This window comes from Chamaea fasciata, unplaced genomic scaffold (assembly GCF_029207755.1).
Source record: "Chamaea fasciata isolate MVZ Bird 193981 ecotype frontalis unplaced genomic scaffold, bChaFas1.0.hap1 SCAF_6, whole genome shotgun sequence".
Taxonomy (NCBI): Eukaryota; Metazoa; Chordata; class Aves; order Passeriformes; family Sylviidae; genus Chamaea; species Chamaea fasciata.
In genome coordinates, this window is record NW_027094091.1 from 4658258 (window position 1) to 4680117 (window position 21860).

The window sequence follows — 21860 nt, forward strand, 5'->3', positions numbered from 1 at the left end:
TCTTACAATATGCAAAAAAAAATTTAAAATATGGAAAGTATGGACTCCCATCTTGCTAAGCACTGAGGATTCTTGTGGGGCACACAGTTCATTCCAAATACACCTTTTATGGATGAAGATTTATGTAAGTTCTTCCATGAAACCAATGAAGAAAACTCATAAATCGAAGCCCCCACTAAATGATGAAATGTATCTATACATACATACATATATATATCTATATATAAAATATTTGATATGAGATCTCTAAGAATTGACTACAAAAGGCAAAAGCAAACCTAAATAACTGAATGATGAAGTCAGAGGACGTGGTTCCAGTAGAAGCAGGATTGTGACATTTTGAATCTAAAACAATTGCTCCCCTTGAGCAAATGGTGTTATTTATGAAGAAACTGCAGAAAATAGTAGCTCTGTTAATAAACAGAAAGTTGATCATAAAACTGGTCAAGCCTGTTGGAAACAAGCCCAACAGAAACTCTCTCAACTATCTCTGATAGAAAGCTAAAATTTCAGTTGTTTTCAAGATCTTTATTAGATTAGAATCTTTGCATTCATGTTCTGTGTAATTTGATATATAGTGCTATGGCAAACCTGTGCTTTTCAAAGGTACTTTGGAGAGGTGGCCAAAAGTAGACAAACAGGTAACAACAGGACACCACTTGTGCCCAAATCATCTCCTATTCAGTGGAGACTACAGCATAAAAATGCAATTGCCTGTCTACATTTACTCTACTTTTACTGCTCTAACAACTTAGTCAGAAGTGTTGGGATGAACACAGAAGTTCTTACTCTTGCTTACACCTTGAGCAAGAATGTACATAACCACTACACAGCCTTGAGGCAAGCAACAGGGCGACAGGAAGTGCAGCCTGGGGACAGCTGTGCCCCACAACATCAGTACTGACCGGCAATTCTGGGGACCACAGGCCAAAACATTGTGTCATGAAACATAATCAGTTGAATCTGCTTTCAGCCACAGAAGGCACTGAATGTTCTGTTTCTACATGTAAAAATTGAGAATAGTTGAGCAGCCTGCAGCTGTGTCACCTGAGGAAGTGATCTCATGACTACTCAACCAAACAAGACTGGGCAGAAGGAATACTTGGATAGGAAATCCCAAAGGTGATCCAGTTGTTGGTTAAGCCCTACAGATAATCTAGTGAATCAAAACCCGAGCCAGTGCTTTAAACCAGTTAGGATACTCTCTCAACAGAAAGTACATTGTGTCCTCTAAAATTTCATCAAGGATATTTACAGTTTATCTGTATACCTGAAATAATAATGGCTTTGGGAAAGTAATGTGTTGGGTAGGTGTAATTTCTAGCACTAATTCCTAAATGCATTTGTTCTATGGGCCTTTGTGCTGTGCTTCATGTCAGTGGGATGTATTTCAGAGTGGGTCAAGTGATCCTGAAATGGTACAGTAGGACAGATTGTATGTTCATAGCACCTTTTATATGAGGTTTTCAAAACACTTTACTAGCATTAATTGTATTTAATGACATTGCTTTTGGCTAATATCATTTTGTACATGCAGGAACTATGGCATGGAGCAAGTAAGAAATTTGCCCCAGGCAACACACTAAGTCATCGGTGCTAACAAGAATTAATAAACACTAATTTGTGAGCATTTATTCTGTTCACTGGAGCAACTTTTTACCTTTTTAAATACACTTTAATCACATATTTCTTTGAAACAATTAGCAGTTAGCTAAGTTTGCAAGTATGTGCGAGTCCTTCAGCATAAGGAAGGCCAGATAATTTATGGCTGAAAGTAACACATGCAGTGATCATCTTCTGTTCATTGAATATTAAAAATATCAGAAGACAAAACAGATCTTGAACAGATACAAATATCTGACAGTGTTCTCTCTATGGCATTAAATTCTAGCTTTTTCTGATTACTGAGTGTTTAAGTTGTAAAAAAACCCTCATTCTGTCTGGATTTATCCTGAATGGTCCTGGGGGGAAAAAATGATGTGATTGTTGTCTAATTATGTGCTGATTGGTGTTGCCTCCCCCTTTTGGGAAAACCCTAATACCTGTAGCCTGCTTCCATGGATGTGTTTTTCCTGCTCTCTGACACACAGCTGTAGCCAGGAATCAGTCAAGTTTCCTCAAGGAGAGGAGAGACGGGGTAAGAAGAGCTTTGAACACAGACAACTTCCAGCATGGGTTAGTACAAGGAATAGGATGAAATAAATGGAGAAATATCTGCAAAAGGGAAGCTTTTCCACCGTGGGCGTATCATAATAAGGCTGGTTACAGTGGGACCTGTTTGAAGGGCCCAGAAAGATCAGAAAAGGAGAGAGAGAAAAGCTCTTCCCTCTGGAGAGAAAAAAAGGAAAGAAATATCAGCCGTGCTCTGTTTGAGACTTCTCAGGCTAAGGATATAATTTAGGTGAAACAAATATTTTAGAAAGAAGATAATATTTGATGAAAAGATAAAATAGCTTTCACCTCCTGAGAGAACTGTGCCAAAGTACGTAGTGAACTTGTCTTCTTCTAGGAAGAACGTGCACATTTTGCAGATACAGTCTGATTAGTTTAGAGTGCTTCAGTTATCAGTGCTAGTCCTCTCCAAGGGTCTAATCAAAATGCTGTGAAAATGAAAGAAAATTTGCTACTGACGTCACAGAACCCAGTCTTCTTTCTCTCTGAAGTCAGTGGGAAAAAAACCCTGGGATCTTTGGATATACGTGAGAAAAATTCCCTGCTTCTACTGTTCACAGTCTATGTGGCAGTCACAACACAGTATTTTTCATCTTCAGCAGACAATGCTGACCAATGCTTACTAAGAGGTACAGTGAACATTATTTTCCCTTGTACTTAATATTAAATCCCAGAATATTGGAGAAAACTCAGATTCCGTCATTTCCTTGGAAAGATCCTAATCTGCATTTATGTCAGTAACTAAAAATATAAATTAGAATTCTATAATTTGGTAGGATTTTTTTTCACCAAATCTATCATTCTTGCATTACACTGTTTTCATATTTAAAGCTATGACTTTTGACATTTTGAGGATTTTACTCCCAACTGAGTAAAATCAGTTGAGTGGGCATGTGTGAGAAACAGCTGAACCAGCACAAATGAGAACTATGAAGAGTTGTGCCAAATCACACCATGTTCTTGTGAAATGGGAAGCTCATAAACAGGCTTATCTTGCTATCAGCATGAGAGGGATAAAGGAGCAGAAGAGTGAATTTGGGGTGGCAGTTCTGGTTTTACAGAAATAAGCTTTTCTGTAGCTGGCATGTATGTAGGAAGGTCAATATGATGAGTCTGATCCTGCAACTCTGATTGAAGCAGATAATTCCACTGAAAAGAAAGCGAGTTATTTGCATAGAGAAAGGCACAAACATTGCATGGCAAGTCCTGTGTTAAAATCTGTCTCGTTATCATTGCCAAAGCTTGATTCTAACAGTCACAAGGAAGAACAATACCTGGGATGCTTCAGTTAGGTACAAAGTTTAATCTTTTTTCAAAATGAACAGAGGCAGTCCATTTCTATAAAAGGTCTGGTGAAATGATATCCTTATATATATAACATGCACTGGATGAAAGATCGCCTTTGGATATGGATCATTTTTGATAGATTAAGTGAAGAATGCTTAATAAAAAGAAGGGGGTGTAGTACACAAGAATGAAAATATTATTTGGACAGCATCAGTCTGATAAAAGGAGGTCACAATACTGAAGCAAAACCATTTAACTGAACTTATTTGGTTTTAGGAGGTTTCAAGGAATAATATGATTCTTCATGATTGAAGGTGAGGGTTTGTTTGTTGCAATTAGGAATCATCCATTATATTGCTAATGAATCTGTGGTTTTATTGAAAATGATTGCAGTGAAAAACAAGTCCAATATTATGTCATAAACATTGTAAATTACACTACAATAAACATGAAGTCTGTAAATAACTGAATTACAACTCAAAGTTCCTGGAAGGACATAAAGTCTCATCACTCACTGAGAGCAATGAACAGGAATTCCTTTTATTATGTAAAGTTTACATGTAGCAGAAATAAAATATATGGAGTTTAACACCTCTAGGCTGATTTTGATCATAACATTCTAATTAGAGCAAATGGTGTTATTCATCTCCCATTATTCAATAATTAAAAATCCTTCCATATTTTATCTCTTTTTCTCTAAAGCAAGAGGCTAATAATCAGTGAGTTTTCCTAGCTCCACTTTTATATAAAAGCCTGAGCTAGGAGTTGGAGGATAGGAACTGAGATTTGAATGTGTCTTTCTTGCTTCCTGCGTGGCCTTGTAGAGATCATGCTCTCCCTTGACCTTGGTTTTAAACACTGACAGCTACCTGGCACTCAGCAATTTGTTAAAACATTTCCATCACACCAAAGAAGATTCTATCTTTATACATACAGTGGGTTCAGACAGACCTGAACTACTGTCCCAGTAATAGTTTACCTTTCTTTAACCTCACTTTCTTTTTTTTTTTTTTTTTTTTGCACTAATTTTCTGATTTCCTATTTGTATATTGAAACACTCAGTGGCTGCAAAGTGCAACGAGTGAAAAATGTATCCCAGTGATTGTTTGATGTGGTATCTGCTTGGTCTACCTCAATTACAAAAATGCAGGGAAAGATGGGTGCTTTTTCAAAGCAGCACACAGGGATTAGGTGTGCAGCCACTGCTGCTGTAAATGGGTTGTGTAAAGCTAAATCCCACATACAGCTAGGAAAAAACACACCTCTGGAGAGCAGAATCTAATGCCATCATTCCCTACAAATAAACTCCTTCTCTCATGTACGCCAAGATATGTACAGGGTAATGCTTCTGACTTTGGGCAGCCCCTCTGGAATATACTCAGAAGCAGACTGTACGGCCAAATGTTTTCCAGAGGGATTTCTGTCTCAAAGCTTGAAATAAGATTTCTTACACTGTGAGAATATTCTTAGGTGGAACACTGATATTTGAAAAAAATTATAAAGATGCATAAAAAAGTTAAAATAATAATAATCAAGAGATTGATTCTGCTTCTGCTGAAGTTAATGGAAAACCTCCTGTGTTATTTGAGAGGAACAAGTTGAGAGCAGCTCTCATGGCTTCATACATGTAATTGATTTTTGACAGGAAGTTGTCAAATTTTCAAGTTTTCACGTGGAAAAACTTGGAAATATTAAGTTGCTTCAAACCAAACGCAGGTAAACAGCTGGGGATATATTTTCAAAGTGGCACACAGGGGTCAGCAGTGCCTTACAAATTTTGGCCTTTTGGTTTTCTTAGGAAAATCCATGCACATTTTGCCAAGTGAAAAATAGCCATTTGCATGTGTTTTGTGTGAATTTAAACTGTAGCAGTGAACTCCCCTGAAGATTCTGTGTGCCCTTACCATGCCCAGTCCAGGGCAAGCAGAGCTTTCACTACAATTCAGGATGAGCCTGGAACAAGCCATGCTGGGTCGGTCTGGGAACTCAAACTGATAGAAGAGAGCCTGTCTCACCCATCTTCTCTGTGGCATCTGCCTCTTGTGGGCTTCAGTTTGAAGAGAGAGAGAGAGAGATTTTTCATTTGATTTAGGTAGAGTAGAGATTGGAACGGAATGTGCAAGAACTTTGAGGTGAGCAGAACAATACCAAAGAGGTGAGCAGGACTTGCTGCACAGGGACAATACTATTGGAATCAACTACACGAAGAGATGGAATTGGAACAGGTTAAATAAAGAGAGCTGGGCAAGTAAACTTGAGGGCAAGAGAAAGGACAGGGATAGAAAAATGATGGAGCATAGAAAAGAACTCAGTTTATCCTTCTCTGCCATCCACTCAAAATTTGGCTACCATAGTATTCCATACCTCTACAATACAGCCATTGAGCACTGTCAAAATATAAAAATTTCTACACAGTCCTTATGAAAGAACAAAATATACTATTTCCCATAATCATGTATTTTGGCTTTTGTTTTAATTATTTATGTAAACTTATGTGCATCTAGAAATTAAAAATAAAATCTTGCTGAAGATTGACTATGCTCTGAACTGTTGTCACCTTTGTAGGAGCAGAGTGAAACTAAAAGAAACTTGCTGAATTTTGATCAGAACATTCCACTATGACTGGTTGTATACTTAGTAAAAGATACAATATGGAAATCTATGAACTCCTTCTTACTATCATTTGCAAAGCAAGTATATTTTCAACCTGATGGTTGCAACCCAATTTATATCTTGCCTCTTTCTTTTTTTCATACATTCGTATTTTAAAGTCCTTCATTTTGAAATACAGTTCTTTGCCCACTTTCACTTTTTTCCTGTGCCTCAGTTCACCAGCTATTTTTACTGCTTTAATTTGCAAGAATTCCCACAAGAATGGTCTCATGCTGCTGGTAAATGGTTGACAGGGGTATTTGGACCAAGACAGATTGTGCCTTCCAGACTTCCTCCCGTAGCACTGCATCCAATGTCCTTTCATAACAATTCCCATTTATCATGTACACAAATAAGAACCCTAAACTTCAGTCTAGGATGCTGACCTCTCTCTGTGACGTTTCCTTCTCGTTGTTGTCAGTTTAATTTCAACAGTGGAAAGACAAATCTTCAGTGCTCTCATGCTACTTCTTTCCTCAGCTGTTGGTTCTATTGCCACCCTGCCTGTCAGTCAAGCCCATAATTCCAGAGGTCATTTTTCATGACTCCAGAGGTCATTTTTCAGATTTTCCAGAGGTCATTTTTCATAACTCCAGAGGTCATTTTTCAGATTACTCCCCAGGATATCATCACCAATTTATCTGCACATCTTCTTCACTCTTTTTGAACAGTACATTTCAAATAGTATTTTCCTATCACTTCCTAGCTAAAAATCTAAGGTAGTGTCTCAGAATTTTCAATTTTATTTCAATAAGTGTCTCTTTCGTGGGTTTAACCAACCCCATCTTAGGAAACCAACCATCTGGAATGCTACTGTTAAGTTCATCCTGCTAGTCCATTGATTTGACCCACTTACTCCACCTACCATCTCACAGTTGATTCTAGCACATAAAACTAAAGCTGCCTGTCAAGATGCTTCACAACTCAGTTCCACTCTGCATTTCATTTCGTACTCTTTACTGATGTCTTCCCCATTTCTGATCAGCCAAGGATGCTCATCTCTTCATTTCCTTTATTAGATTTTCAAAGAAGTAATTTCGTTTCCTACATATGCTTATATTGCTCTTAAAATCTACTTTATTCTGTCAGAGGTTTTGCTCTGCAAAATGTCCTTGGCTCCTGGCAGTTCAGGTGACAATGTGTGGCTGTCAGTGGTACTTATTTTGAGGATCTGGCACTTGACAAGACTGGCATCACAGTGGCTCCTGCAGCCCCTCCAGGTGGGGTGCTGAACTCCCTTGAACATGGTCTGGAATGACACAGCACACAGTGTTTACTGTGGCTTTGTTTTGAGGGAAATAATCTAGCCCATAATTGTTTGTTTCACCAGGAACATCCCCAAAAAGGTGAACAATAGGCTAAGGAGGATATTTTATGGAGGCCATCAATGAGTTATCAAAGAACTAAACAAGACACCTCAGATATCACATTAGAAGACATAAAAACTCTAAACCATCCATATACAATAAAGAAATATATTATGAAGAAAACATACAGTGTTAACATCTGAATGCACTGTAAGGGAATCTAAAACTATTAAAAGAGTTTAAAAGAACAGAAGACTTGTAGAGAAGTCAAGTGTGATATACTGCACACCTCAGTCCACAAATAAATAAATACAGAGCTGTGTCTTGCAATTACTTAGATTTGGTCTCTTGGAATCTGACTCTCCTGATTTTTTTTTTTGGTCAGTAGACAACATGAGGTTTGCTATTCGTCATGCTGCTGGCATGAGACAAACAGGTATGAATCTAGTCTGTGATTTAGAGCCAGGGTGTTTATCAGGATACAAAACTGAAGGAAGTTTCTGCATGGGTTAGTTAATATTGGCTATTTGGTAAGTTACCAAGCCTGGAAATCATGTGTACGAAAATGCTACAATATTTTTAGGATCATGAAACAGAAAAGAAAGAAGTAAGTGAATTTTTTATGATGAATTTTAATCACTCATTTGGTACTGGAAAAAAACTGAATTTTATATTAACATAAGTCTTACTTTTTACTTTCTTTGCTAAGTCCTATGGAGTAGGTGACCTGAAAGTAGGCCAGAGAGAGATTTTGGCCTTACCTTTGGCCTCAGCTATCCTCCCTGTCCTTCCCCTTCTGAAAGGGTTTATTGTGAAACTTTAGATTCATATTTCTCTAATGGAGTTACTGCTTCTTTTGTCTTTGTATCACTTTTCCTGGGCTGAATGATCTGAAGACTCATTTTTGTAAGTATTTATTTTGGCAGCCGCGGTATATGAATTTACTTGCTCTCTGCCCAGTGAAAAATGATTATTTTGAAACTGGATCAGTTCCCTGATGTAATCCAGGATATGAATACACAAAGAGTTATGCCAGTACTACAAGGCAGGAGGGCAGGGTAGGAAAGAAGGGGCCTGAGTGGCAACTGTTTGAGAAGGCAAGCACCCAAGGAATGGGTGTGAAGCCACTGCACAGCCCCTGGATTTTTTATCACACCTCCACAGTTTTATATTCTTTTAGCCATTTGTATTTATGCAAAATCAATGCAAAAGACCATCTGACTGGAATAGGAGTGGTTTATACCTTATTGTCAGAAGGGGAAATGAGCACTGGAGCCACATGGCAGTGTGGAATCAGGGCTCCAACAATGCCGTTTGATAACACATGGCACACACAGACAATAGCAGTCTAAACAATATTACTGTCTTCCCTTAGTGATTTGCTGAAGCTGATTCAACCCACTAGCTGCCTCAGCACAAGTCAGGGTGACACTGAGGACAAAGAGATGGGAAAAGGTGACAGACTATGATCAGGAAAGGGTGGGAACTGCTTTAGCCAGAACAGTTGCAAATTGGAAAAGCATGGTCTGGTTACTTGCAGTATTAAATTAGAATCTGCTGGCTGATTTATTGTCACTGTCGTTCTATCCCACCGTTCTGGTGGTCACTCATGTCCCCAAAGCAAGAATACCTGATCCTGTGACTCAGCTTCTGGACTGCATTTGTACATACAAATGGGTGATGCTGTCAGAAACTTCTACTTGGAGGAAAAAAGGAATAAGATTCTACAACATGGTGTACTCAGAAGTGGAACAGAAGTTTTCCCTATCACTATCTCATCAATTTTAGAAGGTTGTTGCCTTTTTTTTTTTTTTTTTTTTTTTTTTTTTTTTTTTTTTTTTGTGTCCTCTTGTTGCTATTCAAGCAGTTTTTCAACCCCTCTGATCTTTACTGCCTTGTTTTCTGGTGATAACCATAAGAAATTTGGACTTTACTCATGAAAATGAAACAAAAAATGTCGCTGTAGGGAAATCAATGAGAGTTACAACATGTTAGACAACAGACACCTTTGCCTTTAAAATCACACAGTAACAAAGTAAACTGTGTAAGATCAACCAGAACTTAATATACCTGCAACATCATAGCTGATTCATTCAAGAAATCCTCCAGGCTCTGATTTTCAGGGTTAAACTTGTTAAGCTGCTGCACTATTAGTGCAATAAGTTCTCTATGGCTGACCATCTTCACCATGGAGAATCCTATAAATACAGAAAATCATTACTTTTTCATGCCTCCTTCAGTTGTGGCATAATGGATGGTGATAGGCTCATACAGAAGTTACACTGCAGCAATGTAGAAGAGAACATTTAGGTCAAGCTTTCAAAATCACAGCTACTCAGAAGAGCTGACAGGAGAAAGGAAAATACAGTACAAACATCAAGAAAAGAGAAGACATAATTACAAATTGTAAATATCTCAAAATATCTTAAGGATAAATGGTTACTGCACCAGGTTATTTGGCAAAATATAATAAGAGATAATGTTGAGAAAAGCACAGCCTGTAAGCCTGTGTGCATACAGATCCTATTTAACACACGGCTTTTCCCAGTGAGATGCACCAGAAAGCAAAATTTTAGTCTTAAATCTCATCACATGTTGCTGTCAACAGCCTGTTTTTCAAAAGCAACAAAAGAACAGGAACAGAGAGGAATTATAAGGAGGCAATGACTGATGGTCAGCAGGCTGGGCCATGATCACAGCACTTCAGTGGTCCAGGCCACTGCCAAGATTTCTGAAGGCACAGCAGCTGAGTATGTTTGATGCTTTGCTTGTGAAATGACTGGATTTTGTCTATCTCAAATGAAGTTTTACCCATATGTCTGAGAATGTGTAGGACTTGTTACCTCGATTTTAATGTTCAGATGACAAGAACTATAATGCTTTTGTTCCTACACACACATGTTGTTGTATATGAAAGACCAATGACAGCAATTAACAGGCCTGAAAGTCACAAATCTGGTTTAGCAATGGGGGAAAAAGGAGCACAAAAGTAACTTTTCATCGTGAAAATAAAAATGTATTTTTGAAAATAGTTCTTTATTTTATATATCATCATATTTTGATGTCAGAAAAGAATGCCTGATCCAGATGACTCATTTCCTCTGTGGGAAACATAATTCATTTCTTGCTTTTAAATATTATGATACCATTTCCAGACACAGTGGTTTTGTACCCTGCCTTTCAGCACCATCTTACTCAATAATTGCCTAAATAGCACTTTTCATTACCAGTCTCAAAGCACTGAAAAAAAGGAGTTTGTTTGTGATTATGTTCAATATAGCCATTTAGGTACCTGTTAGGATCAAGAAAAAATGTCCAAAATTAAAAACAAAAAAGTCCAGCAAAACAGGGTTGGGTCAGACAAGGGATGGCAAATACAGAAAGAGGCACCACTGTGCAGGGGAATCACTGTTCCTCCACTCCTCTGAGAATCATTTGTTTCTCAGGTAAGAACCTGTCAAGTTTCTTACACTCACAAGGGATTTTGGATAAGTGGGAGAGAAATATCTCTGTACTTCAGACTGAATCATAATTCAGGCTCCAACAGCTCTACCGGTAACAAATGCTTTATTTTCTGGCATACCAGTAAGAAATTAGAGCTCTCATGCTCTGATATCCACCCCTCCCCCCAAAGAGCAATCATTAAACCCAAAACCTGGAATGTGAAAACTAAGATGTGTAGTAATTTCTTCATATCTCTGAATGTACAGGGGTCCTTAATAGAAAGAACCCCACTTCTAATTAAAGAAGCCGCTATTATTATTGTCAATGTTTTAAAACATACACATCAGGAATAAAATGCTTTTGGTATGATATGCACCCTTATTTCCACACAGTCAATTAGAAAACTACTCCCATTATTACGTATAAAAATGATATAAATTGATACCGTGTATAAAATGGCAGAAATTTTCTTCCATTATCAGCTGTAGATTTCAGTTAAAGGAGGTGAGACCCTGACTTAGCCTTATTTTACGGTGGAGCTTGGAGATATTTTGAAAGCAATTACATAGGATAAGAGTGGCCACAATTGTAGGAATTGGTTTCAATGACCTGAAAGGTTCTTTCAGGTTTTAGATCTCCTCGTACATTCCTGGCCTAGAAAGACTGTGATTGCATTTCCTCTAATGAAAGCTGTCCTGCTTAAAAAGAGCTGAACTAAGCCTCCCTGCAAAATTCAGACAGATCAGATAGAAAATGTTCACTTTGAGGATCTTAATTTTAATTTTCATGTATTTCAATGTTTTGCATACCTACTGCAAATGTTTTCCTTAACACTGTATATTTTATCTTTTATCGTGTAGAACTTTACAATTAAATTCTTACTGTACAAAACCTGCTGCAAATAAGTTGTATTATGTTTATGAACTGGGTTAGCAAATGGACTCCAAGGCTGGCTACTTGCCCAAAATTTCAGGGAGCAAAGCCCAGCAACCCAGTGTAACACAGGCCCCCTTGATGTTTTCTATTGTACTTATAAATACCTAATAAATACAAACACTGAAAGAGGGTAGGTTTAGTTCAGATATTAGGGAGAAATTCTTCCCTGTGAGGGTGGTGAGACTGTGGCACGGATTGCCCAGAGAATTTGTGGATGCCCCGTCCTTGGCAGTGTTCAAGGCCGGCTTGGATGGGGCTCGGAGCGACTTGGTCTAGTGGAAAGCGTCCCTGCCTATGGCAGGAGCGTTGGAAATAGATGAACTTTAAGGTTCCTTCCAACACAAACCATTCTGTGATTCTATGACTGCACGAAAGTAAGGGAACGAAGGAGTCACAAGCCTGCCCAGGGCACCCGCCACTTTCACGCATCGGGAATTGCCCCCGGCTTTCTTTCCGGAGGTGTCACGTACGGCCACATCTGCCTTGCAGCGCCGCTCCCGGTGCCGTCCCCGGCTGTCCCCACCGCTCCCGGTCCCGTCCGTGACTGCTCCTGGCTGTCCCCCCGGGCGCGTGCCGTCCGTGTCCCGGCGCGGCCCCTCCAGCTGCAGGGACCCCGCGCGCGCCGTTGCCAGAGAGCGCGAGGGCTGCTGGGAGCTGTAGTCGTGCTGTGAGCTCGCATCAGTGTTGCGATGCGGCGCGACCGGGGACCCGGAACTACACGAGCGAGGAAACAAGATGGCGGCGGTTGTTTGCTGCCGTTGCCAAGGAGCTAGTTCCTCGCCCCCCCCGGTGTTTCCGCTCACGGGCAGCCAGCGGCAGGTGGTCCGCCTGCCGCTGGGGCACGGGCAGCGCGGGCGGGCCCAGGTAGAGCCTGCGAACCCCGAGCGGAAGCGCGCAGCGCGGCCCGCGAAAAGCTACAACTCCCGGCATCCACTGCAACAAGGCGGTCTCCGGGGCGTGGCCTGAGCGGCACGCAGTCTCCCCGCCTCCTCCGCGTGTTACGCAAATGACAGCCGGGTGGGCGGGGCGACCGAGCGGCCCCGCCCCAGGCCACCGCCCGATTGGGTGGGGAGGGGAGGGCGCGGGGGCGGTGTCGCGCGTGCGCGGTGGGGCGGCGCTGCCGCCGGCCGCGCAATGTTTTGGGGGCGGTCGGGGCGGCGCGGAGCGCGCGGAGCCGCCGGACGGTCCGTGCGCTGACGGGAGCGCCCGGCGGCCGCTCCGGGGGAGGAGGCGGCGGAGCAGGCGGAGAACACAACCCAGCGGAGCCTCCCTGCGAGGGGCACGGCTCGCCTCGGTCCTCTGAGCGGCGCGGGCGGGGAGCCGGCAGCCCCCGTGGCAGCGGCGGCAGCGGGGTGTCAGCGGCCGCGGTGATGATGAACAGGTTCAGAAAGTGGCTGTACAAACCCAAGGCAAGTTTCGAGGAGTCGCCGCTTCCCGGCGCCGCTGCCCGGGGTCACCGTCACCCCGCGAGTGGAAGTCGGGACGCGGTTCCCGGCGGATCCCGGCGCGCAGCCGCGGGTCGCTCCGCGGCCGGGAGGCGCCGTGCGGGGCGAGCGGAGCCGCGGGCGCCCGCGGTCGGAGCGCGGTCGGAGCGCGGCCGCGGGAGCGGCTCCGGCGGCGCGGAGCGCGTCGCCCGCTGCGGCGGGGGATGACAAAGCAGCGCGGGAGCCGCGGGGCTGCTCCGAGCCGGGGGAGCGCGGCCCGGGGCGGGCTCGGGGCTCTGCGGAGCCCGCGGAGCGCCAGCCGAGCTGGCGGCTGTGCCCGGCCGCGCCCGGGCAGCGCTCCCGGCAGCGCTGCGGGCTGCGCGGAGCCCGGAGCCGGGGAGATGTTCGGGCGCTCCTGTTGTGCTCTTAACGCTGTGTGTGTACACCTGGAAACTTCGTAAGTTAGGAGATTTATTGGAAGGTGCTCTGTAGGTGTGTATTTTGTGCCCGTCTCGCTTTGAAATTCTTGGAAGGGATCCAGGAATCGCAGTTTGCTTTGCAATGAAATTATCTTTTTCTGGCACGAGTTAAGTAACAACTGTCTGGAGAGTGATCTTGTCTGGCATGTGATGCTCGGATCGTAAATCAAGGACATTACTGGTTTTGAACATCTATAGCACCTTTTTCTTGTCAAGGCGTTACAGCAGTCAGTGTAGTTATTCACTTTTTGAAGTATTCGACTTAATTTTGGTTCCTCTTGGTCGCTGTCATTCGTTTTTTCCTATGCTTTACAATCAGTAATAGTGTTGAATCACAGTTCGTAAACCTTCCATGTATTCAGTTCTTTTGGCTGAATTATGGCCAGCGTGTTGTAGAGGGAAAAAAAAAAAAAAGGCCGAGGTGATGCTGCAAAATAAAAGTTCATGTTATGCTGGCTTTATGGATTTTGCATGTAGTCATAACTCTTCGAATACCGCTGAAGAACACGTACTTGTCAGATATTGCTGCTAATAGCTGCAAGGGAGATAATGTAGAGATTTAGTAACCTAAAATACAGCAACAAGTTATAGATAACTTTCATTGAATTTTCTAATTTTTATACGTTTTATAGAAGGGAAAAACTAAGGGAAGAATAGTTAATAAAGAAAAGGAAATACTGTTAATTTTGAATGCAGAGGAAATCATTGTGAAGATAGTTTTTGTCAGTATTTTTTAAACAAAACTCATTAGTCTTCGCATTGTTCTTCTTTCTAATGGAGATTTTATCTTTTTGTCATGAAACTTATTTTTTTAGTATACAGTCTTTGTTTTAAGGTGTATGTTTGGCATTCAGGGTCTGTTTTAAACAATGTATACTTAAAGTTCTGTGGGGCTTCTCTGGGGTGAAGGAACTTTTCAAGCCTGTGACATGACACAGGGCTTCACAGATCAGGAACACCCATTGGTGTTGGTTTAAAACCAGCACCACTGCTTTTTGTCGTGTCTTTATGCCTTCTTTGCCAACAGTTTTTCTTAGTTTCGGTAGCTTACAACATCAGTTTTGTTTTGGTATTCAGAATGGGTTGCTGGCAAATTGTAAGAGCTTCAGAAAAAGGCATTTTTCCTGGTGTGCCTGTTGAGGGGGTGTGGATCATGTCATTAAAAACACAGAAGTTTGACTAGCACTTCTTTTATAGAAGGTGAGAAGAAGATCTCACATATAGAGACTACCTTTCCTGGTTGTATTGCTTGCTTTTCTATTTAAAGGAGTTTGCAAGGATTCCTTCCTGTAAGGTCAGTGGGTTCCAGGGTTTGTTTTGAATGTAATCCATTTTGAAGAGGACTTTCCTGGATATTTATTCTGGTGGGGGCTCTCAGGACTTAATGTTACTTATAACCCTCTGTTAGGTACTGTGGGCGCCAGGTGCATTTTATCAGTTAGGTTTTGCTACTCCCAGTGATGGGGAATGCTTCTTCTGAAGTATTCCAGGTCCTACTGCCATATAATAGGACTTCTGCATGGCAGCAGATTTTGATAGCACTGGACATTTGGCCCAGAGCTTTGGTGGCCATTCAGAGGTACTTTTGAAGGTGAGGGATGGGATGACATCAGGGTGCAGCTAATTCATAGTACAGCCTGCTCAGAAACCTGAATATGTGGTTTAGCTTAATCCTAGGGGAACTATTTCATAATTCATCCCTGAAAAAACACAGCCCCAAAATATGTAAATTAATTCAGCTTAATCTTTTTAAATGGTGGAGACAAGGAAATGGAGTAGAAGAGAGTGCACAACAAGGTGGAATCACAAAATTCTTGGAGTAATCATCAGTTACTGCAAGATGCAGGACCTGCATCGAGGCCAGGATATTTACTTGGTAACTGCTGCATGTGTTTGAACATACCAAGAATGGGAGAGAAAATGTGGGTGTAGGAAGTGGAAAGACTTGACTAATGTTGTGAGCATGTCACGAGAACAGCTCGACTTCCCTAGATCCTTGTTCAGTCAGTGCTCTTCCTGCCCAGCTCTGTTCCTCAGGTATGCTGATATGCCAGATTTTAACAAACCAGATCAAATGCCGGTGGTAGAGGTAACCAGAGAATGAGCTAAATAGCAGTGACGTGATCTGTGGAGCTGCTAGGAGGCAGACTTTTAACTGATGTATTGGAGACAGAGCAGAGACAAGATTTTGTTTCCAGCCTCCTGTGCCGCATCGATTGTTGTTTAATTTTTAAAATGTTGTCTGTAATATGTGTTTTGTTTTTGGGGGCTGTGGATTCAATGCGTTTTTAAGCGTTTGGAGGGGAGGCTGGTGTTTGCTTCTCGGCGCTTTTGCCGAGGGGTGTTTTGAAGCAGCAGTGTTCTCGAATTGCTGCACCTCGGTGGAACAAGAGTTACGCTCTTTGACCTCCTCAGGACACTGCAGGCTTCCCAGGCCACCTTCCTGAGACAAAAGAACGATCCCTTCTAAATCAGGATGCTTGTCTGTATGCACAGAAATAGTGGAAATGTTCCCTGCCACTTCAGGGAATTTCTTATCTTGTACCGTCTGCTGCTGGGGCATTCCACAGGTGTCCGGTCAGAACCTGCTCCCAGGCAGGTCTGAGCGTCCGGCAAAAATAGGAAACTGAGCTGGTTTTGCAGAAATGCAATGCATTTGATATCCAAAGAATTCAGAATGATTTCTGTGAATGCTGCTGCTTAAATCTGGAGGCTCGCTGGAAAAATGCGTGGGTAACTAGCTCACGGGGCTACCTGCTTTGAATTGTGCTCATGTTTATTGATATTTTGAAAGAGCTGTTCGGTGTATGATGGGAAAAAAGTCTGTCTCTAACCACAACTTGAATGTTTTTAAACTGTTTGGCACAACAGACTGAAGCATCTTAAGTGTGTGTTTATTTTTCATATTTTTATTTTTAAAATATTGCTTATTTGGTGTTTATGTCTCCGAATTTTTTTGCTCCTAGCTTCTTTCACATAGTAAATGTGAACTTCTAGCAGTTAAGGTAAAGAATTTCTTACCTTCCTGTAATTCAGTCAAAATTCATAGTCGTTGGTAGTAAAGCTATTTGCTTTGTGAATGCCTTGCCTAGGTTAAAGGATGCTCACAAAACATGCATTAAGTCTGGAGGCTTTGTTAGGTGTGTTTTTTAACACCCCTCTCCTGACCGAAGTGCAGCTGTGCCCTCAGTGCCTGTTTTAAATGAAAGGCTGTTAACTCCCGTGGGAATGTGAGGGTGGGTTTGTGGAAATGACCCAACTTGTAGCTGGGAGTGAACACTTACTGACGAGTGGGTACTCAGCACAGCTCCTTCACACCCTCCAGAGGCTGTGCATCTTCTCCCCCCGGAGTGCTGGAGATGCTGAGAATTGTAGTTACTTCTTTTCCGTGTGTTTGTTCTGAAATACTGTTCATGGGTTTCTTAAATCCGATAATTGCTTTCTGCAGCTGGATTAGCAGATACATCCTCAAGAGGTTCATGTTGCCCGTTAATGTGTGTCTGCAGTGGTGCTCTGTGATCAGAAATAGCATTTTGGGCTAAGTGGAATGGCAACTACTTGCAGAAGGCTTGTTTCTACTTTTGTGCATAGTGCCTTTTTGTTACTTTTTAAAAGGATCTTAGCTATATTTCTAGGAAAGTAAGCCATAGCTAGTAGTAATTGTTGCTACCAATAGTTGTTAAAGGACTTGGAACAGCAGATATGTATGCTAATTAAAAAAAAAAAGAAAAAGCTCAATAGATGGTAAAAGGGTGTGTTGGAACAGGCGAGGAAGATGAAGAGAGTATGCCTAGCAAATCTAGAGCAATCACCTGAAATAGAAAAGTGAGAGCCAGTGGCAAAACTCAAAAATAGCCAAATAACCTCTAGGAGGTTCTCTGTTACTTTGGACAAGCAGAAGTGTTCAAAAAGAAAAACAAACAAACAAAACAACAACAACAACCAAAAAAAAAAAAAAAAGAAAAAAAAAGGCCTAGGTGAATGTTGAACGTCAAAAACTTCACGAAGAGTCATCTTTCTCAGCAGCCTTGTCAGGGTTGCTTAGTGGCAGAGCTGCCGCCAAAAAGTAAAAGATGGGAAATACAATAGGAAATAGCTGATTTGGTTTTCTAATGGTAAGAGAAGAAATATATTTGCAGGATTTTTTTGTAGGCAAAGATGTAGGTAGAAAAAGGAATTTTAAATATGAATAGAAGTTCGTTAGGAGAGTGGAAGGTAGTAAAAAAGTACACAGTCAACTCCGCTTAACTTTTTGCTTAATGCAAAAGTTTTACAATGGGGTCAGTAGAATGAGATGCAGGGCGAGAATTTTTTTGAGCAGCATTTAAATGGATGGAAATGGTCAGAAATGAAAATGGACAAAGCTGCTGGAATTGCCAAACAGCTATTGATACTGTGTTTTGGGGGAGTGAAGGAAAAAGGAAGGATGATTTCCCAGTGATAGATGGAAAACAGCTAGCATCTTATTTTAGCTATGATTTCCAGGTCTTAAAAGTGAAAGGTTTGCTGTTCACAGAAGAGAATTAAGGTGAGTTTATTCTTGGGAAAAATGTCTTAGAGTGAACAGTGAAAGTACAGGTAAACACCATTTATAACTTAATTTCGTTTGGCTGGTGCCATACAGTATTCAGAACCTTTGGGCACAGCAGTTTGTGAACAAAATTTATTAGTTAATGTAATATTTATATTAGCAGCTAATGACTTTCCAAGACAGAAGATTGAGGAGTTTTTCTTACTTGAGAAAACAGCTGTTACGGGGTTTTTGAAAAGTCACTGTTTTAATGATCAGCTCTTTGATCTCAGTTATCTGTGTAATTATTCTTGTTGCCTCTCTCTGATCAGAGGCTGCAGCTATTTAACTACATTAATCAGTGTTATTGATAACAATCCTGAGGAAGGCAACTTATAAATCATCATGCATTATTCAGAATTTTGCATATTGAATTGCTTCATTTTAGAAGCACCATCTAGTGGTTTGAACACAAGTGTGGGAGCTAATAATTCTTTCCTGATGTATTGTAGCACTGCAGCTAAATCAAGACAATTACCTGCAGTCATATAATTTCTTAGCCTTGTTTTACCTGTAGCTGAAAAAGGGAAGGAGGCCACTATTGCAATTGTCTAAGAGAATTGCTTGTTTGTTTTTAATTACTCTGGTGTGAAATGTATTTGTACCCTGTGAAATTATTTTTTGATGTGTATTGCTGTGAGCAGAATCATAATATATCAGATCAAAGGTCCATCTAGCCTGGTGTGATGGCTGGTGGTTATTTCTTTCTCTGTCCTGTAACAGATGACAAGGGACAAAGAAGAGATGAATGGAAACTGATATTTCCTCTGGACTCTTTTTAAAAATTTGATAGTCTGTGGCATAGGAGTTTGTTGAGCTGTAGATTGTGCTCTTACAATTCAACAGCTCGTGAAGTTGTTTCTTTTAAATGACTAATAATTTTTCAATTGCTTTAGATTTCTGGTTTCCGTAATAATTGCTGGCGTCTCAGTGCTTGCAGCTGTGTTTGATTCCATTGAAGTAACCATTTTTTTTAGAAGCTTTTTTAAACGGCCAGTAGTGTGACCTAATGCGTCCCTTGTCCTGCAGACTCATCTTCTGGTGTTTCTCTAGGAAACCTGATTTGGATGTTTAGATTCTGTTGCTCCCCTCCCACAATGTGATGGTCCCTAACAGAATTTAGAAAAATTACTCCTTAGAAATCACAATGCATTTGTCCTAGGTTGTTTTAGAGGAATGAGAAAAAATCCCACTAAGAATATCCTCGGCACTGGACCAGAGTAGAATATTTTCTTACTGAACTAACTGAAAAATAAACAGTGCAAATGCTGTTGATGTGCTTCATTTAACTGCTTTAATAGTTATGATGATCTACTTTCCTGGCAGTTATACTGGCAACATTGACTTAAATTAATTCAGTAAAACTATTTTTAAATAATGGTGTTAAAAATAAATTAATTGAAGCCTGAATTGCGTGTTTATTTGGTTCACACTTGAAGACTGACCCACCTTCTTCATAGTGCATGTGAAAGAGCAAGTTTCTCCAGCTTGGTTGTTTTACTGAAGGATGATGCTAAATTTGGATCTGTCTTACCTGTTCTCAGCTGGGTCGTTGTTTTCATCTTGAAAGTATGCGATATTCCAACTATTTATTGTATCTCAAATGACAGGCTGGGGTCACCGGTGTAAGGGCCATGTGTCCCCTGCTTGCATTCAGGAAGTGAACTGCTGCATTCCATGCAGGCTGAGGCTCTTGAGTCCTATAAACTCGAGCTGTCCCTAAGTCAGCTAAAGCAAAGCACTTAACCTGGCTCTGGTGGACAGCTCAGTGTAATAGGATACGGTTTTCCTTTGAGGCAGTGTCAGCTGCCTGCTGCTTGAAAACAGATGAGTGACAAAAGTTGCGATTCATTTTCTAGAAGTCTAGATTTAGGGTATAACAAAGAATGAGGGTTTTTGGGAGATAGAATGTTTGATAACTTAAATATAAAGCATTCCTGGCTCAGTCACACCTTGCTGGTGTGACTTTAGTCTTGCTCTTATTTATTTATTTTCATGGCGTGGGTCAGACTTACTACATCCTGTCTGTCTGTTCTACCCTAAAGCCTTTAAGGTTTTCCTGCTTGTCACTCCAATAGTCAGTGGCTTTTTTGTGTTACTGTTTAGGCCTCTAGCCTGGCAATTCCTCTTGACTTTTCTGATCCCATTGATGGTGCTTCTTTCTCTGATCCCTTTACATTCACCACCCTCCCCTCCCTCGCTGTTACTGCTTTTGATACAATTTTGGAGTAAGATGCCCAGAAAAGCTGATCAACAGGAACTGAATTGAGCCTCTACTTTGCTCAGTCTTGGTAGGCCATAAGCTTGTTTTTCTTCTCTTGTAGGGCCTTTACTCATATTTGATAGTCATTCAGAAGGAATAATGTAAGAGTGGGCTTCACATCAGTGCTGGGTACATCATTCTGGGTGAATGAACGAAAGGGAAGCAAATGGGGGAAAAGAAACTGGAGGAGACAGGTGAAGAAGATGGGGTTGAAGAAAAGACTTGGCATAGAAATGTAAGAAAATAGTTTGACGGGGAAAAAGGGAGGATGACTCTCCTGCTCTTTCAAAATGCCTGCTCTTTATTTTGGAATGGAACACAGGTTAATTTAAATTAGGTGATGCTTATGCTGGAATGTGTTAATTCCTGTCATCAAGTGGCACTTTGATCTCTTAGAATTATAGGTGGCTGAGGCTAAACTAACCGGATGCTCAGGGTGTTCTGCATTTCTACTTTGCATTCTTCTAATTCTCACCTTCCTTTGTAGCCTTTTAATGTAGGAAACATTTCCTGACATTCTGAAGTTCATCAGATGTTCAAAACCACATTTTTTTCAGGTTATTGTTTCCTGCCAAGAAAGGAGCTGAGCTTGAAAGGGGTCTTGAGTGTTTGTCTCTAAATGGCTTTCGGATGTTTGTCATCTAATAAACTTTTTTACTAATAGTGTGGGCTCTCATAGAAATGTCTCTGTCTAATTCTCCTTCTGTAAGCTCCAATCTACAGGCAGAAATTTTACTTTGCTGTCTTGGTCCAGTTGTTAAAATTTGTGTGCTCTTAGCATACAAATGAGAATATACCAGCATTCTTCCAGTAAAACCCTCCAAATCCTCTCAAAGCACTGTCTGCTTTTTACTTTATTTTCAAGATGCATATATAGAGAGTGGATGTCTGCATTGCTAAACATTTAATGTTTTTTTCTAAGTATTTTTTGTAAAGCTGGACTAGTACATCTGGTCAAGTCAACAGCCTTACAAAAATATCTTGATGGAATTGATGTCATTTTATGGTGCAAGATGGATGGAAGCCCTTTCAGAGTAAGGAGGAGTTTAATACAATGTAAGGAACAGGGGAAAATGCAAAGGGCCTTCAAATCTCATCTGGAACCCATGATTTATTTTCCTTTGTATTTTAAGGAGTCTTGCAGGTCTTCATGGAGGCATAAGAGACGAAGCGGGAATGGCAGCTGGGTTTTTCTGTGTCCCTTGGTGGTGAGTGGTGGTCGTGTGGTTGCACGAAGTCCTGTAGGACATGTAGTGCCGTGGGTGTTTATTGGAAGTGTACACACAGGCCTTGTTTGTGTGGCTGTGAAGACATATTAGTTTGGCA

General features: G+C 41.2%; 2 protein-coding genes across 6 annotated transcripts in view; one reads left to right on the forward strand and one right to left on the reverse strand.

Moving 5' to 3' along the window:
* The window catches only part of CFAP99 (cilia and flagella associated protein 99), a 55393-nt gene extending 43056 nt beyond the window's left edge, over window positions 1-12337 (reverse strand). Inside the window, exons 1-2 of the mRNA XM_066185279.1 lie at window positions 12269-12337; window positions 9489-9616 (exon numbers count right to left, since the gene is read on the reverse strand). Coding sequence (XP_066041376.1) covers window positions 9489-9608 — 120 coding nt within the window. The 5' untranslated portion in view covers window positions 9609-9616; window positions 12269-12337. The remainder of the gene's footprint in view (window positions 1-9488; window positions 9617-12268) is intronic.
* A 577-nt stretch (window positions 12338-12914) lies between these two features.
* ZFYVE28 (zinc finger FYVE-type containing 28) overlaps window positions 12915-21860 on the forward strand; it is a 148519-nt gene continuing 139573 nt past the window's right edge. For all 5 annotated transcript variants that reach the window (XM_066185280.1, XM_066185281.1, XM_066185282.1 and 2 more), the window contains exon 1: window positions 12915-13207. In XM_066185280.1, the coding sequence (XP_066041377.1) occupies window positions 13169-13207 (39 nt within the window). In that variant the 5' untranslated portion in view covers window positions 12915-13168. The remainder of the gene's footprint in view (window positions 13208-21860) is intronic.